Below are 18928 nucleotides of genomic sequence, written 5' to 3' on the forward strand. Positions count from 1 at the left end.
TGTGTGGGCTTGACACAATAATTTGGTTGTATCAAAGTCAATGAAGCAAAACGGGTCCACACCGTTTTTATTTCTTTTTTTTATTTCTTTTTATAAGAGGGTGGTGGGTAGCTGAATTCGTTTTGTTTAAAAGTAAAAAAAAAAAAAAAATCTTTTTAGGTTTTTTGTCTTCAATTTTAATTAAGGGTAAAATGGGGAGAAACAATTTGGTGGGCAATTGGGCATATTGCCACGAATAGACTTACCTTTAACAAAAACAATGTAAAGCGTTAAAAAATATCGTAGTTTAAAAGATACATCAATTGAAAGCACAAAATTGATAATTGTTAGTATTTTTTTTTTTTTGGGGATTCAAAGCATTGATACTGTTGTTGGTTGGACCACAGTATCTTTACTAGAGACCTAATTAGAACCACTATATCTTTATTAGAAACCTAATTAGTTCCTTTTTTTGCATGTGTGTAGATTATATTGAACTTCGATGTGTTTTTTAAAAGGTAAACTTTACTGAATTTTAACAAACATATCGAAGTTTCATATAATCCAATCTATAGTTTTATAGAATTTTGTAGACTTTTTTTAAGTAATAAATTTTTGTAGAGTTTACAAACTTTTTTCGACTTTTATAGAGAAATCTAAATAGAGTCTAATGATGTTTGCTAGACCTTTATTAAAGAATTTGATAGACTTTCATTAACTTCTAAAATTAAATCCATCCACCAATCTATACTATATACCACTCAGTCATTAAATCAAACACTTTACATGCACCACATATAGTTATTTGTAGGACAACAATTAACATCAAGCACCAAATCCTGATTGCATTTCCGTGTAATTCTAGTTAGCATGATTTGAAGTAGCTATTCATTGGTTGCCTGGTTGGTATCGTAATCTGTTGTCAAATATGGTTATGTTTCACGACCTTCTTTGCCTCTTTTCCTCAATTTGCAATTTTTATAATCTAATCATACAAAAGTTTCGTTTATTAATGGATAGGAAAAGCATATTATGATGTATCAGTGGAAGCTTTGGATAAAATTTTGGAAAATCCTAATACCCCTTCGCTACAAACTATACTAACAACAGAAAACACTGAAAAATTGAGATGCATACTGGAGATTCGTGTTGGGCATGTCAGCATTGAGAGTGAGATTCGCACAAGTAAACAAAAGTCTACAAAAATATTCAGGCACTTGAGTTCGAGTCTTCAATTCGATCTTTGGAGTCAGGCAGTAAGGGAGGTAAAAAATTTTTGTGAATTTTTTAGGCCCGACGTGGATTGTTTGTCTTTGACCGGTTCAAGGAATTAGTCTGATGCACAAAACTGGTTTAGGACACCTTCAGTTATAGAACAAAAAAAAACTACAAAAAAACTACAAAAATCTATCAACTAATGAAGTCTTTAAAAGTCTCTATTGAATACCACTATAGTTTGATAGACTATTTAAAAGTCAACATTGAATACATTTAGACTTTTTAATTCTACTCAAATTCATATTGAATACATCATTTGATATTGTTGTGAGAAAAATTAGATGTGAAGTATAATTAACTGTAAAGATAAACTGTTTTTAATGTTTGATAAACTATATTTTAAAAAATTGAAATAAATTCAATCTAGACACATAACTATATATGTTATTTCAACGGGGTCCACAAACTTTCAAATATTTCAAATATACACCTGATTTATTATGTAAATTAAAAAATGAAATTTCGTCCATCAATTTATTGAGAGATCAGTTAAATGTCAGCTTAACTTTTACTAACGAGGATTAATTGGCGACGTGGCACCAACTCAGCATACATTTCCCGCCAAATGAGCAACACATGTCTACTTGACACGGCGCACAAACCCATCACCTCTTTCTCGCTCGTCAAACGCTCTCCAGACCATTTAGTCTCCAAAAAACATCACGTTTTTCCCCAAATTCGAATATAAATCTTTCACTTGTGTTCAACGAGTGAGAAAGAGATGATGAGTTTGTGGACCCGTGTCAGGGGTTAGGTGGACCTGTGTCGCTCATTTGGCGGGAAATGAGCGACACGGGCCCACAAACTCTCACTCTCTCTATTATTATTAAATTGTGGGCCCGTGTCGCTCATTTGGCTGGAACTGTTTGCTGAGATAGCGCCACATCGTCAAGTAATCCCGATCAGCAAAAACCAAGCTGTCATTTAACTGATCTCTCAACGAATCAATGAACATAAATTTATTTTTCAATTTAAATAATAAATCGGGTGTATATTTGAAATATTTTAAAGTTCATGAATCCTGTTGAAATAGCTTATATAGTTATGTGTCTAAATTGAATTTATGCCTAAAAAATATTATGAGTGTAAAAAGTAATATTAAAATATTTGTTAAATTTTAATCTAAAAATGTGGTTGCTGTATATAATGACCAAAATTATGGTAGGTAACTACATCCACAAACTTTGAAAAGCATGTGAAAAGCCGCTTTCAAAAACCGAAGTAGGTGATCTTGATTCGTAGAAAAAGCAACGATCACTTTATTTACTAAACATTAAACTTGCTGCGACTAATCTAAAATTTTGAAAGCAGCTTTTTGTTGCCATACAAGTATACAACAACGCCAAATAGGGCCTTAAATTTCCCATTGTAAAGCAGCTTCTCCGCCGACGAGCTCTTCTATGTCGACGATCTCTTCTCTGCAGAGAGGAGTGGGCTTGGCTGCTGGGAGGGGCTACTGGGGTTTGGGGGATTGGCTCGGGGGCGTAAGGGGATGAGTTTCGTTGGCTTTCAGTTTTTTCTTTTTGATTGGATGTTAATATTCTTAATTCTAATGGCGGGTGTAGCTCTTATTGTGAATCTTGATGTTTGGGTTCTGTAGCAATTCTGCTGGTTGGTGATCAATCATTCAATCTACTACTGGGTTGGGGCTGTTTTTTTAATTTAATCATTGGGTTTTTTAATTTTTTTTATAATTATTTCATTTATTATTATTATTTTTTTGTCTATATGGTTATTTTTTAAAGTTATGTGAGTGTGTCACATGACTCACATCAGACGAAAAACTTGACTCTAAAACTTTTTTTTATTAGAATAATAATTTAAAAAAGGGTGTAAATCTAAAATATTTACGTCAAATTTACTCAAAAAAAAATAAAAATAATCTATAATTTACAAAAAAAAAAAAGTGGAAATAAATGTATCTTTTTGGTGAGAATACTTTGATGTGACTAGAAGAAGTGATCTTTATTGGTGAAAAAAGAAGACAGAAATTAATTGGTGAAAACTCGTGAGCACAATAAGTTAAGCTAACCAAAAAGGACTTCTGTTTTTTTTTTTTTCCTGGGTTAAATCATTTTGCAAGCAAAACCATGTGACTCCTATATTTTTGGTAGATATTTAGTAATTAGTACCATCTTGTCAAATCTGGGAATCTGGGGGTACCACTTGTTGCCCTGTTGGGTACTTGGGTCACCATAAATGCTTTAAGAAAACAAAAATTAATAATAAAATTATGAAAATAGTTTTAATAAGAATACTTCTATGCAAGGAATGAAATTTCAAAAATTTCGCCGAAATTTCGGCGAAATTTTCGTTTTTTAGGGATCCCGAAATTTTATCACATATCCGTTATTTTTCGTAAAAATTTCGCCGAAATTTCGCTTAAATTTCGCCCGAAATTTCGAAAATGCCCCAAGCACATTTTGGTTAAATTTCTGGAAATTTCACTGAAATTTCGTCGAAATTTGGCAAAATTTCAGCGAAATTTGGCGAAATTTCGCGTATAAATCGAAGGGAGGCAGAGATCGGAGGGAGAGAGGGCCGCCGTCGCCGGAGGAAGAGAAGAGATCGGGAAGAGGAGGTCGCCGTCGCCGGAGGGAGAGGAGATCCGGGGAAGAGGAGATCGGGGAGGGGAGGGAGAGGGAGGAGAGAAAAGAGAAGGAGATCGGGGAGGGGAGGGGGAGGGAGAGGGAGGGAGAGAGAGGAGAGAGAAGAGAGAGAAGAGATTAGGGAGAGAGGACGGAGGAGGGAGGAGTGAGGGGGGAGGGAGAGAAGTTGGTCTGCGTGAGTGAGGGGGGAGGGAGGTCTGCGTGAGTGAGGGAGGAGAATAGAAAGGTAAGTCTGCAGTCACGGGTGAAAAGGAAGAAGGAAAGAAAAAAAAGGAAGAAGGAAAGAAAAAAAAGAAAAGGAAAGAAAAGAAAAGAAAAGAAAGAAAAAGAAAAGAAAAAAAGAAAAAGAAAAAGAAAAGGAAAGAAAAAAAAAAGAAAAAAAAACACGTTTTATTTACGTCTATGCGCTCGTTGACCCGAGACTTTTCCAACCAGACTAAAATCAAGACTGAGTCTTTTCTAATTTTTATTGTTCCTCAATGACTTGCCAAAATCACTTAAAATTCAAATAATTTACCAAAATTAACTTCGAGGTTCGAAAAACGTTCTGTAAAATCTCGTGAGCTCGTCTTAATAAATTTTATTTTTCTACTACTTCAAATTCATTTATTTCCTTCCAAAATTCCTCATAAAAATTCTAATATCTCCGAATTAACAAGATAATTATCAATAAATCACTATTTACTTCAAAATAAATTATAAACCAACTTTTTGGGATCTCACAATCTATTTAGATTGTTTTTGGTTATTAGATTAAGTGGTTTAGAAAATAACAATACATGTCATTTTCTTATTTGTCCACATATGTTTTAAGGACAATTGGATTCAAAATGATTAAATATCCCTTAAAAAGAGGTCATTTTTATGTAATTAGTAATTAGTGAACTATTTTTATTTAACAGTATTTGCCTCCAGCGCACATTATATTCACCTTATATCATATGAAACCTACTATATAATTTGATTTCTTCAATATTTTTTATCAATGTAGTAGATAATATGTTAAATAAACATATGGTCAAGTTTCATTCAAAATTTCCGTATTTTGATAGCAATTTCCGTCGTTTTTGTCTAATTTTATCGAAATCGAAATTTTAATCGAAATTTCCGCGAAAATTTCCGTCGAAATTTCCATCGAAAATTTCCTCGAAACCGAAATTTTACTCCTTGCTTCTATGATTTTAAATTTGGATTCAAAATAATGTAGCCGTATTTAATATACCAGAAATATTAATTATCCCACATTTTTTATTCCATATTTATATCTTATTTTATGTGTCATTATTTTACTGGACATGATATTTCTTTTTTCTTTTTTAGGTTTTATTTTTTATTTTTAATATCCAATGTATAAATGCCATGTAAAATAATATGAAGTTGTGGTATAAAAATGTAGTACCACCTCATAATGTAGTAACTGTTAATATACTAAACAAACTTGTGTAGAGACAACGTGCCACCTCACCATGCTGAGTGACACAACCATCCACATAAAATTTGTCATTTGTTTAACTTGACCACTTTTATTTCATTCTCACTCAATTTAGAATTAAAAGAATTAATTAAAAAATAAAAAACAAATCACACCCAACCCCACATATATAAAACTGTTTTACTTATAAAGAGTAAAATACTGATACATATTCTGTCATTTAGTTCCAAAATATCCCAAATATTAGTCTTTCAATTATAATACAATAATATTATTGTTAAAATTATAGTAATTATATATTAATATATATCTGACTAAATCAATTATATGATAATCAAAAAGTAATTATTAGTAAATAGACAAGATGAGAGATTCTACATGTGAATCCAAGAGAGGCATGGCAGTCGCTATCCTAAAGCCATAAACATCTCCTTACGTGTAGGTGATGGCGGTCATTTACAACTCTAAGATATAACCCAAAGTCACAGGATATCTAATCCTCTATGCATGTTAAACGATAGACGAAATGCCAAGTGTTTATCATTTGCTCAAAGTATAGAGAGTGTGAGAATTGTGAGAAATAGAGAGGATGTAGGAGATGATAATATCAGATAGAGTAAGAAAAGAGAAGAATGTTGTTTTCTTTTGTTTGATGGGTTCTCTATTAATAGGAATCTACATGCCTCTTTAAAGAGTTGTGATTGTTGGGTTAGGCCTATCAGAAGTTACTCCTTAGTAAAAAGTTGTAATCGTTGAATTTAACTGACAAAATGTTTAAAAATCAAATAAAATTTAGAAAATTAGGATTAAATATCAAATTCAAATAATTTTTTGGTATAGCATGAAAACCATATAATATTTTAATTGAACTATTAAATTTAAATGTAGTTTTTTAGATTATGTCACAAACATGTTGGCCCATTTGATTTGAGTCTTTTCCATTTGACATTTTTGTTCTTTAGCCCACATGTAATGGATGTCAGTTAAAATTTATAAGGTTTTGATAAAATTACTTTGATGCTTTTATATTATCTTGAAAATTTGCTACTGTAGTTTCAACTTTACATTTAGTTGTGACTGTACGACACTCACAACTTCAAATTTAGTTGTGACTGAATGACAATCACATCTAAGTTGTAAAACAGTCACAGTTAAGTTGTGACTTAATTGAATTTTTTTTAGAAAAATTATACTACAATATAGTATAAATAGAGGTCAAAACAATACTTTTACTCAAAATAATACATAGTATAGTGGTGTGAGTTGTCTCTTTCAATTTACCAAGACAGTCACAGTTTAGTTGTGACTGGATTGATATATTTTTTTTAATACAATATAGTATAAATTAATGTAATATTTGTGATGTAATATTTTTTTTATTTTTTTATTGTAGTGGCATGTAATATAATATTTGTAAATTTTAATACCTTTTACGTTATTATTTTGTTTGACTTTTCAATTAGTACCTAATCGAAAATACAATTTAATTTGGATACCTAAACTAAAAGGTTATTGAAATTTAATAGTTAAAATCAATGGACCTAATAAAATTTTGAATCTTAAATATAAGTAAATAATATTATATTATATTATTTCCTTGCCTTCTTTTTATAAAATATCTTTGGAGTAGTTAATGGGGGTTTGCCGCTATTATCAGCACATAATATCATCCCTTCCACACAAACCTACTGTTCATCTTCACTTGTCACCCTCGGCTGTGACTATCACAGCCTTGTAGTTATTTACTAAATAAAAACATGAATCCTTTGGTTCTTATTTTTATTGGACTTATAAATAACAAAATTAAGATAAGTTGTATTTTTGGTTTAAATTATAAAAAAGTCCAGAAATATTAAGGCAGCTTATTGAAACTATTTGCATAAAAACTTTTGATATTATATAAGGCTAATACAAGTGAAATTGAGGATTTAATTAACTTGCACTAAGATTAGGTATAGACGAATGAGTTACATAGCATGAATGCAAAAATGGGTGAAATGTACCTCAAATGTTAATTATATTGGATTTAATGAATAGTAGGAGTGTTCAAACACTAATTCGTTAGTAAGTTAATAAAAATTACTAATTTTTTTTTCGGCTCTCTAGCTATATGATGTAGTTTATGTTGAAGTTGTGAGGTTCGATACAAGTCATGAATGTGAATAAAATTAATTCCGCATTGAAAAAGTAACTTATCAATTTACAAGATATAAGTTGGGGATCTACTACTATTAGCACCAAAGCATTTTGAGAGAAAACTTACACCTAAAGAGGTCCACTGGGCCTCACCTAACATGAATGGTGGATCTAGGTAGTTAAGTGAGCACAATTTCAGTGTAGGAGCCTTGATTTGTAATATACTAATATATGTATTTTACATATAAAAAAACAGTTTAGTAATAGTACTCAATACTTAGTTTTACAATATGCTACTTAAAATTAATTGAAACAATTTTTTGAATGAATTTTGATCTCGTTTTTTCAAATTTGTGAAAAGTGTTTAGCAAAGCAAATGAACGAAAAAAATTGAAAATGATTGATTTGGTATTAAGTTACTATTAACCAAAACGAAATACAGCCATGCAATGCATAAAAACTCATCATCATCCAAACATGAGTGGTAGAACAATTATTCTATGGGTCGGTGTTATATTAATCTTATAATGTGTACTTAGATCCATCCTACTAATATGCGGTGGGTTTCGCATATTTGTTATTAGAGAAATGTTATATTATTGATTCATGTAAAAACACTATATTTCATACTCTTTGCTAGTAAATTTTTTAACAAATTTTTTTTTTTTACTTAAACTATGTAAGTGTACCGTGTACACGTAACACATGTTTGTGTTTTGTTGTCACATCCATAATTCTTTTTTGGGTTAAAAAAGCAATTAAGATTCTTTTACCATAGAGTAACTTTATGGTACAGCTACATGTACACAAAATGAACCCACAGCTATATGTAGTATACAGCCATATATGTATGAAAGACCCTATTAAGAAACAATCATACAAAATATATACTTTTATACATAAATTTACAAAGAAAATAAAGACTGTACAAGAGTCCTTAATCAGGCCAATCAGCTATATCTTCAGATTCCTTCTCTACCAACCAAAAACAAAAAAGGAATAAAAACCACACATCTCTATTTTTAAAGGCTGTACAGGAGTCCTTTCTTAATCTGGCCAATCAGCTATTCAGCTATATCTCCTTCTCTACCAACCAAAAACAAAAAAGGAATAAAAACCACACATCTCTATTTTTAAATTTTTGTGTGTGATAGTAATACATGACACGTTGTCAACGTGATGTTATCAATTTATTCAAATTATAACACGTACAAATTTTTAATATATAAAATCTTAAATATTAAGTACTATTTTTAAAAATTAGAACAAATTACAACTTGTATTCTCAAGATTTGATTCAATTCACAAGTTGACTCTATTCTTATAATTTTTTCAATGTTTGAATTTTATAACAATAGGACTCATCCATCTATTTGATTGAATTTATAACAATAGGACCCACTTTTTTTTTATGACATGGTAGGCTTGGGAGCCCTATTTTTTCTTGGGGCTCACTTTAATTGAATTGTTTTGATATTTAACAGTTTTTAAAAATTAACCTGTTTTATCTATATAGCTTCCATATATGCAAGCATAAAGAGGACTCCCAAGTCCCAAGGATGCCATGTTAGAAAAAAAAAAGAGCTGTTATTTGCACATTTTTTTTTTCTTCTTTTTGTACATCATTTTCTCCTACACACCTCTTACTATCTGTTAAAATTTAAAATTTCTCTTTTACACACCTCTCCCATTACCAAAATACCTTAACCTCATTAATCTCACCAAATTTCTCACTACACACCCACCCAATCTAAACACTACACACCCCACCCCAAATGTGAATTTTGAAATTAAAAATAAAACAAAGAACAAAAAAACAAACAAATGCTGAACCAGCCACCTGCAAGCCTCTGCCATCCCAGCCCCTCCTCCTCCCTCACCCCGACAACCTCCCTCCCACTCTCCTTCCCTCTCTCTCTCTTTCTCTTTCTCTCTCTCTCTCTCTCTCTCTCTCTCTCTCTCTCTCCTCCCCGCAGCACCGACCCTCCTCTTTCTCTCTCCTCCTCGCAGCACCACCTCCTCCTCGCAACACCAACTTTAAAAAAAAAAAAAATTGCAGGTTCGGCAGACCAGTGCCGAACCTGGCTATTTCGTTCGGCAGGTACCCGCCGAATAATCCTCTTCTATTCGGTGGATGTCCGCCGAACGAAACAGCCAGGTTCGGCACTAGTTCGCCGAACTTGTAACTTAAAAAAAAAAAAAAAAATTGGTCCTGCAGGGAGAAGAGAGATAGAGATAAGAGGGTGGTGCTGCTGGGAGGAGAGAGAGAGAGAGAGAGAGAGAGAGAGAGAGAGAGAGAGAGAGAGAGAGAGAGAGAGATGAGGGTCGGTGCTGAGGCCTGCGGGGAGGTCGACGAGCTAGGAGGATGTTGTTATGGGGAGGGTGGTGCTGCGAGGAGCTTGGCAAGCTGGGAGGGTGGTGTTGTGGGGAGGGTGGTGATCTGGGAGGAGGGATGAGCCGGAGAGGGGAGAGAGAAGCCGGAGAGATGAGAACTCGGTAAGGCAGGTTAGGAGGGGAGAGAGGAGAGAGATGAGGTGTGTTGGAGGAGGGCTTTATGGTATTTTTACAATGGGGCAAATGTGTAAAATCACTAATTAAGTGATTAGGGGTGTGCAAAAAGAAAAAAAAAAGGTGTGCAAATAGCAGCTCTAAAAAAAAATAGGTCCCATTTTTGCCACATCAGTATATAACGTTGACCTAACAGTTATTTAGACGAAGGAACTAAATTATTATAAAATTCAAATTTAGGTTTGAATTTGAAAAAATTGAAGGAATAGAGACTTACTTGTGAATCGAGTAAAATCTTAAATTTGCAAGTTGTAAATTACTCTAATAATTACACACATTATAAATAATGAATTAGTGAATTACTAACATTAAAAAGACCGTGATGGATCCATATATTTTGTGGTGTTAAGTCACACAAAAAGTTTTCATTCCCCACATGGCCACATCCACAAAGGTAAGTGGCTTCACGCCCCATCACTGTAATCTGCAATGACTCGCTGTCTTCCTCTAATTAAAAAAAAAAAAAAAAAGAGATGATGAGAAAGAGGGAGAGAAAATGGCAAGAAAAACAAAACTGGGAAAAGGAACAGAGACAACTGTGGGGTCTGAACCCTTCATTTTGACAAGGAAAGTTAATGATGTAGGCCTATGCGTTTTCGACTTCTCATTGGCCCAAGGAGTACGTAGTTGTACGGAGATGTTGATGTGTGGCTAACATTGTACTGTCTTTCCCATTTTTAACCATAAATATACCTTTTTTTTTTTTTTTTTTTTTTCTTTCTTTACTTTTATTTGCTTTTCATTTTTTCCCATTCACTGACAGACAAAATACCATCAATATTATAAACAATGGGATAAAAGATATTATATAATATAAAGTTTTGTTTTTTGGTCGAATATAATATAAAGTTATTGCATAGCATAATTGGCATCAAGGGACTCTATAGCTCTATTTTTTTTTATTTCTTTCTCTCTCATACAACTTTCATCAAACCAAACCAAGTTCCTTGCTTTCTCAAATTTTTTCCTTTTGTGTCTCGATTTTCTTTTTCTGGTGTCTTGTGGGTTTTGCCAAAACAAGCAAAGGGTATGAGGCTTTATTGTTTCCTACCTTTGAATTTTATATATTGTTATAGTATATTTTATGTTTCTTTTTCAAGGTGGGGTTTGAGGTAGAGAGAGAGACAGAGACATTAATGAAGATATATATGGAAAAAAAATAAATTAAGGGAAGGAAAGGTAGGTGTGTGCTTGTGCTTGTTGCTTGGTCCTGGTGGTGACCCAAGTAAAAGTCAATCAATCTCAAACAACAAATTTAACACACCATCATCTTCAGCTCTCTATCATCTTTTTCCTTTCTGGGTCTTGTGGTCTGTAGCTCATAATAATCAATCCTTCCTCAGGTTTTTATGTTCTCTGCCTCTCATTTCCTTCTTTGGCATCTTCTTCCTCTCTCTCTCTCTCTCTTATTAACCTTTTGGCCCTTTTCTGGGTTTCTTTCCTATTTGGTTAATTTTTGCTCACTTCCTTTTCAACTCTCTTTCCCTTTTTGGTTCGTTTCAGAGAGAAATTAAAATTTTAGCTCTCAATTTAAGATTTTTCTTGCTTTGTCGTTTGGTCTTGTTGAATCAATCAATCAGAAAACCCGATTACATATATATATATATATATAACACATATTTTTGTTCAGAAAAACTTGAGGGTTCTTCTTCTTTGTTTTTTTTTATTCCACTTTGAGCTGCTTCTTCCTTTTTTTGGTCACCAAAAGGCTTTCCGGGGCCAATTTCGTAAGACTCACTTATTCCCTTTGACTCTCTCATATCCTTCTCGCACTTTCTTTCTTTCCTTCTTTGTTTTAAGTTCATTTGTTAATTTCAAATACTGTTTGCATCTTCATTTTGATGGACTAGGTCATAATATCGTTTCTTTACACACAAAATTCTATATATTGATTGCTTTGATGAGAAGAACCATTTGAATTGAAAGAGGGTCTCTTGTCTACTTCTCCTCTCCTACCTGAGAGACCTCTCTTGACTCTTCCACAGCAAAAAAAGGTTCATTTTTCTTATTTGGTAAGATTATTTATCTTCATTTAGTCATAAACTCTTACCCTTTCAGTCATTTTTTTGTGACACATTTAGCTTTCATTAATTTTTGGTTGAGTACATGCATCTTTTCCGAAGGTTTAATTGTAGTAGTGTTAAATTACTGAGCTTGAATCAATTCTTCATCTTCTTTCTCAGAAAGGAAGGAAAAATGGTGAGAGGGAAGACCCAGATGAGGCGCATAGAGAACGCCACAAGTCGTCAAGTGACCTTTTCGAAGCGGCGGAGTGGTCTGCTGAAGAAGGCCTTTGAGCTCTCAGTTCTTTGTGATGCTGAGGTTGCCCTCATAATCTTCTCTCCAAGAGGAAAGCTCTACGAATTTGCAAGTTCAAGGTATGCTATATATAAGCTAGCTTTGAAGCATCATATCATATATATATATATACATGTCTCTATTATATCAATGTTGTTGATGTTTTGTGTTGCCTGAGGTGTTATGATGAATGTCATGCATATATGAATGCGAGCTTTGCCCAACCAGTAAGGGTTATTTACATGGTCAAGTCCTTTTCTTTTCTTCTCTCTTTCTTTCACATACATGCACACCATCACCACCTCACTTCTCAAACAGTTGACATACACACCCTGCCAGATTTGTGAGGTGCTTTTTGCCTTTTATTGCCTAATTTATTTTTGGACTCGCTCTTTCCTTTTATATTATTGGGGTTTTCTCCTTCATGGAGAAATGAGGAGAATGGGAATTTGAAGAGAAGATTTCTTTAAAATTTTCTGTTACTAATTATGACTTCCATTTGTAATTCAGAATTTCAGAGAAACCTTCAACAGTCTATAGACTACTATTTGGTTCTTTTTTTTTTTTCCTTGGTCCATTTGATCGAGTTCCTTCCAATGATTTTGGTTGTTCTTTTTTTATCTTCAAAAGTTGAAGGAAGACAACCCTAGCTAGGACAAGAACATGCACTGGCTAAAAAATTATAACCCTTGTAGTTATTCAAGGTTATATAAGAACACTGGCTTAACAAATTAGTTGTTTTCTTGATTTTAAGGGGATTTTTAGTAGGGGTGGAAAATTGGAAATCGAGAAATGTTGTGTACCGTGTCAAAAGTAATCACACTATTGGCAATTTCTTCTTAAATTTTGAAAATATCATAGATTTAATTTTACAGATTCGTTTTTCAAAAAACAAAAAAATTGGAAATTACATTTTTGTGATCTATCAAGAAAAAACTCGTAATGAATATAGAATTTAAGTAAAAAGAAAAACAGAACTAACGTATTTGTCTACATTTATGTATTTATTTCACAGATTTACTATGTTGATGCGGCATAATTTTTTTTATTTATATATTTTTTTAACCAGAATGATTTATATGTATGTAACATATACATTATCCTAATTTTTCTCTATATAATTTTATACTCATAATGTTTTTACGCATTATCATAACTATGGAAAACTAAGTTTTATGTATGGTAGTTTGACAGTTATGTGGGTACTGTTATTTTCCTCAAAAAGTGTTGATCGGATAGAAATTCATTGAAAACCTCCAAATGAGAGTCAAACTCTTTCACCTCTCCTTTTTTTTATTCATTTATTTTCCACCCTTTTTAGATGGTTAAAATTTTATTTTCAATTTTTAAAATATTAAATATTTTTTATTTGTAATTTTTTAAAAGTTGAGAAATTTTAAATAAAAACAAGAGTTACAAATGTTTTTAATTTTTAATTTTTTATAAATTTTATTAAAAGTTATTATAAAAGTTAGTATAGTTTGGGAAGTTTTGGGGCTTAGAATTTATGATGTAAAATCGTTGTTTTAGAGCTTATGACTTCTTCTATAATTCAACTGTAATTGTTTGATTAGTGTGGGGCAAAAAAAGAAAAACACAGCCATGAACGGAAAAAAATGAAATTATTTTTTGATAGCATTGGAAAAAATTGTTGGGGGTACTTAAAAACCTCCAAAGCATTTAGGAGGTTAAGATTTTTTTTTTTTTTTTTTTTTTTTTTTTTTGAGTTGGAGGGAAGGGGATCGAACTTGGGTGCATTGTTCGTAATTTTACGGCCCTTCCAGCTAGATTACCCAACAATTGCAAGAGGTTAAGATTTAATGGTCCTAATAATAAATACAACAATTATTAAATGAGGGACTAAACTTGAAAACTCTATCAAGGGACCTAACTCAAAACAAATAAGGTCATTGTATTTTTTAACAAAAAAAATCGAACTACAGACCTTATACTCATTCAATTCATTATTGTTTTAAAGGAGGAGAAGTGTACTTTTTTTTTTCTTGTGTTTCTCAAGGAATGTAATGGTTGAATCCTAATTTTTAAATGAATGATTTTTATTTTTATTTGGCTCAATTACAAAATACACCCACCAATTATGAGGGGTATTTCAGATTGGTCCATGAACAAAAAAATGTTTCAAATTAGCACACTAACTAATAAAAAGTTACAAAATAGCACAAACGTTACAAATTCCGTCAATAAGGACGTTAAATGCTAGTGTAGACAGTGCTAATATGAATTTTTTGAATAATGTGGACACTAAATTTACATCACATGGATTAATGATAACAAGTTTAAGGGTTAAAAAGTTTTTGTAGTTTTTTTTTTTTTTATCAATATGACATTATAAATCCATGTATAATAAATTTGGTGTCCATGTTATTAATAAAATCCACGTCATCATTGTCCAAAGTGGCATTTAACTGTCTTTCTTGACGGAATTCATAACAAATTAATGTGCTATTTTGTAACTTTTTATTAGTTAATGTACTAATTTGAAATATTTTTTTGTTCGTGGACCAATTTGAAATACCTCTCATAGTTGGTGGTTGCATTTGTAATTGAGCCTTTTTATTTTTTTAGAGGTTTGTATGAATGAGTGATAAAAGAGTTTTGATCACTTGGGGATATGCATAGCGATTAGGGTTTTTATGTTGCCTATTTAGAGGCCTCTTATATATGTGCAAAACTGCAAAATATGAGAAGTGTAAAACATGACTGTTTTATACAATAATTTTTTCACCTTTTTCCGGGGGTAACATAAATGTAGATCGAGTTTATATATAACTACTGTAACTTGCATCTTAGTGGAAAAAGACGTTTGCATCTTCTTAATTTTATTATTATTCTTTCACTCTGTCTGGTCGTGATAAATGTACCATGCAATCTCAAACATCAATCTCGAATTTTGAGCTATGTTTTACCACTTGCATGGTAGAGTATCAGTTTGTGACAGAGTAGAAGAAGAAATTGTACTTCCATTAGTTGTTTGGTCAGAGCATGCAAGCATGCATGGTATGTATAAAGTAACTTGGAAAGAGGGTAGAATTGCACTCAAGCACAAAGTGTGTGAAGGCTTACATACTTCTTACCTAAAAATAGAGAAAGGTAAACTTTATGTTTATATAGTATTAGGACGAGCCCTGACAGATTTTGTGGCCAGTGGCCACCATAGGAGAACCTCGTAGATTCACTCAACATGTCTTTACATTTTGCAAAAGAAAAGTTATGTGCATGCCATGAAAGCAGTTCAATATAATGGAGTACTCATGCATGTATTTCCAGGAAACACACTCTTATCTATATTACTTGAGGTTTGAACAAATAAAGTAAAGATTGCAGCGGGTTTGCCCATGAGTTTTAGCTTAAACAGCATTAGAGTACGTGGATTGAGGAAGTGCTAGAGCTTAGGAAGTGGATTGAGGAAGTGGTAGAGCTTAGGAAGTTGATTGAGGAAGTGGTAGAGCTTAAGAAGTTGATTGAGGAAGTGGATTGAGAAAGTGGTAGAGCTTAAGAAGTGTTAGATTCTCTCGATAAGGAATGTTAGCAACTTTTTTATTTTTATGTTTTCTTTCGATATTTTCTTTTATTATTTTCATTTTGCAGTTTAGGCTCATGATCAGAACTGTTCATTTTTTAGATCACTTTTCAAATATCATTTTTGCAAAAAATTAAATAAACAAACTGTGAACCTAACTGTTACCAAAATTGTCTGTTTATTTGATAACAGTTAGATGATCCAACGATTTTTGATTTGGTTGATTTTTGACAAAGATAATCTTTGAGGGATGATCTAAAAATGAACGGTTCCAATTATGATATTATACTGGGGAATGAGAATAATAATCAGATGATTCCATGCAGTGATAGATGATATATTTTGTAACTTTGCTTAATTATTTGGTTGTTACATACATACTTCATCATCATATGATTTCTAGCTAATACTCAAGTTGTTGATTACACTAATATTCGTTTTAATACTCAGCATGCAGGCAACATTAGAACGTTATCAGAAGCATACAAAAGACAATCAAACGGACAACAAATCCATTTCCACTGAACAAAATATGCAGGTTATGCCTCCTTTATGTAAGATCATACCAGAAACTGCTCCAGATTGTTTAGGACAAATTGGAACCAAACTGTATTATTAAAATGTTCATATGGAATTTGATTCAATATGTATTTACATATGTCTCTCCCAAAGAATAAAGCATGTTAAATATCCACATATACTGACCAGTTTTAGTGAAAAAAAGAGAAGTATAAATCTCTGAATTCAGGCCAACAGAGTAACTTTTTTCTGATAATAATGCTGGTTGATTAACCTTTAGGGCCCTATCCCATTAACAAACTTAATTATTATAATAGATGGGACATCTTGGCCCACTGCTGATTCTAATTAATCAGCAATCTTTCTTATGATAGTGCATGTCCCTTGTTGAAGTTGCCTTTCTCCATTATATGTTGTACATATTAGATAGATTTCTTCTTAGTTTTCTGATGAGTTCTCATTTAATTAAAATGGCAGCACCTGAAGCAAGAAGCAACTAGCTTGATGAAGCAGATAGAGCTTCTTGAAGTTTCAAAACGGTTCACGACCTTGTCCGAAACTTTTCTTATCTTAACACTTTGTCAAACTCTAGTTTTTTCCCTTGGTTGTCAAGGCATCTTTTGAACTTGGATTTGGAAATATCTCAGGAAACTCCTGGGAGAGGGTCTAGGACTATGCACCATTGAAGAACTTCAAGAAATAGAGCAACAGTTGGAGAGGAGTGTGAGCAGCGTTCGAGAAAGAAAGGTTCATCTAAAATCATATTATATACATGTGTTGCATTTTTCAGCTTTTTGATTAAGAAAAGTGTTAATGCCAGAGCTATTAATTGTTGTCAAAACAGGCTAGGGGCAATGATCTATGGATATTTAACACGCTTTATTCTTGTCTAATCTCCAGACTCAGGTTTTCAAGGAACAGATTGAGCAACTCAGAGAAAAGGTAAAATGCTAGCTGCTATCAAAAGTTAAAAAAAACTATTTGGGGAATTTCCCGGTTCAAGGGTCGTCCTTGTAAAAAATAAGCCAAATAAGTAATTGTTATTGTGCAGACAAATACAATTTGTCAAATAAAATTGAAATGATATTGACAGTAATAAACTGGCTAAACAATTTCCAATTTGGTTGATTTTTGAATGATGCCTTAAAATATAGATGGTTCCGATTATTGATTTTCATTGCTGGGTCATTAGGTCGTTGGGTGAACATTACTCTATATATATGTGTGTGTGTGTGTGTGACACACAAAAATGTGTGGTGGCATTCGAATGCCAACTCACAACCTGCAATGAAGAAACTTAAGAGGGCACATTGAAGTTTGGTGTTGCAGCAGTACTTGTCATCCAACTTGGGATGGCCCAGCCTTATAGAATTTGCAGCGCACTTAATTCCAACTAAAGGTTGTGCTTGTGCTAGCTGACTAAATATGTTTTGTTTTTTTTTCCCATAAAATTCAGGAAAGAGTCCTCACTTCTGAAAATGAAAGACTAACTGAGAAGGTAAACCCTTTCTTTATTACCATCATCATCATCTTTCTTCTTATTGTTATTGTAATTATAATTGTAGTCACTGCCCTAGCCACATGGAGCTTAAGGGGTATGTGCCGCTCAAATTTTTATTTTTCTATACATAATACGGAATTTCAAAGCTAAATGGTTAGACAAATCAATACTGAGTTGCCTCTTTGTGTTGCATGACTAAATCCAAGTATATCGTTCTTTGTTTTCAAGTAGCAGATCGAAATTGATTCGCCTACTTAACTTTATCCAAAACAAGTTTCTGCAGAAGATATCATATCATGTTAAACAGTTAAACACTATTTCAATGCCATAAACTTTTGCATTATATGTGCTCCATTTGGTTACCATTTGAAAGGCTATTCATGTTAATTAAATGCTTAAACAAAAAAAAAATGAAATGACAGCCTCTTACTTCAATTGTCTTTGTAGTGTGGTAGTATTCAACAAATAAGGCAAGCATCAGACGAGCCGAGAGAAAACTTAGCCTACACTGAAAGTAGTTCAATTTCAGATGTTGAGACTGAATTGTTCATTGGACTGCCAGAAAGGAGAGTGAAGAGCTAGCTAGCTCCACCCGTCACAGAGAACTCGATCATCATGTTAATTATATAATAATCTTAAGCCCTGGCTGAGCAGAAATATAAAAATGCTTTGATTCCACTAGTTCAGATTTTGTTTTGTTATTGCTCTGTATTGGATTGTTGCTCCACTAGTTGAATACTGCATGCACTGGAGCTTTGCAAGCAATAAGACTGTATGGCAGAGGGGTTATATACTTATATATTGTCTTTCTGGAAGTTGTTGTGATGAATATTACCAGAAAATGCTACTGGACAATATATTTAATTTATATTTGTATATCTAAAATTTTTATTGAAATTCTCCAATTTTGTTATTTTCCAGGCCCATCTATTTTCTGTATATTCACAGCATTCTTATGGAACATGTATGATGTGTTATGTTATCACTTATCAGATTGTTAATCTTAACTACATATTTAAACAAAAATCTCAGTACAAAATAATTAAATTGATGAAACAGGATATATT

General features: G+C 32.5%; 1 protein-coding gene across 2 annotated transcripts; it reads left to right on the forward strand.

Annotated features, from left to right (window-relative positions):
• Positions 1-11265: 11265 nt before the first annotated feature.
• On the forward strand, positions 11266-18774 carry AGL20 (AGAMOUS-like 20). Of its 2 annotated transcripts, XM_086237949.1 has the most exons (9): positions 11266-11729; positions 11853-12014; positions 12186-12380; positions 16292-16379; positions 16838-16911; positions 17008-17107; positions 17261-17302; positions 17817-17858; positions 18309-18774. In XM_086237949.1, exons 3-9 carry the CDS (start codon positions 12199-12201, stop codon positions 18441-18443), a joined length of 663 nt encoding a protein of 220 aa, XP_086094075.1. In that variant the 5' UTR covers positions 11266-11729; positions 11853-12014; positions 12186-12198; the 3' UTR covers positions 18444-18774. The 2 variants fall into 2 exon arrangements, with proteins under 2 accessions (XP_086094075.1, XP_086094076.1); XM_086237950.1 differs by having other exon boundaries at positions 11273-12014; positions 16838-16899.
• The last annotated feature ends 154 nt before the right edge of the window (positions 18775-18928 follow it).

Source organism: Dryas octopetala, chromosome 3 (genome assembly GCF_963921425.1).
Source record: "Dryas octopetala chromosome 3, drDryOcto1.1, whole genome shotgun sequence".
Lineage (NCBI taxonomy): Eukaryota > Viridiplantae > Streptophyta > Magnoliopsida > Rosales > Rosaceae > Dryas > Dryas octopetala.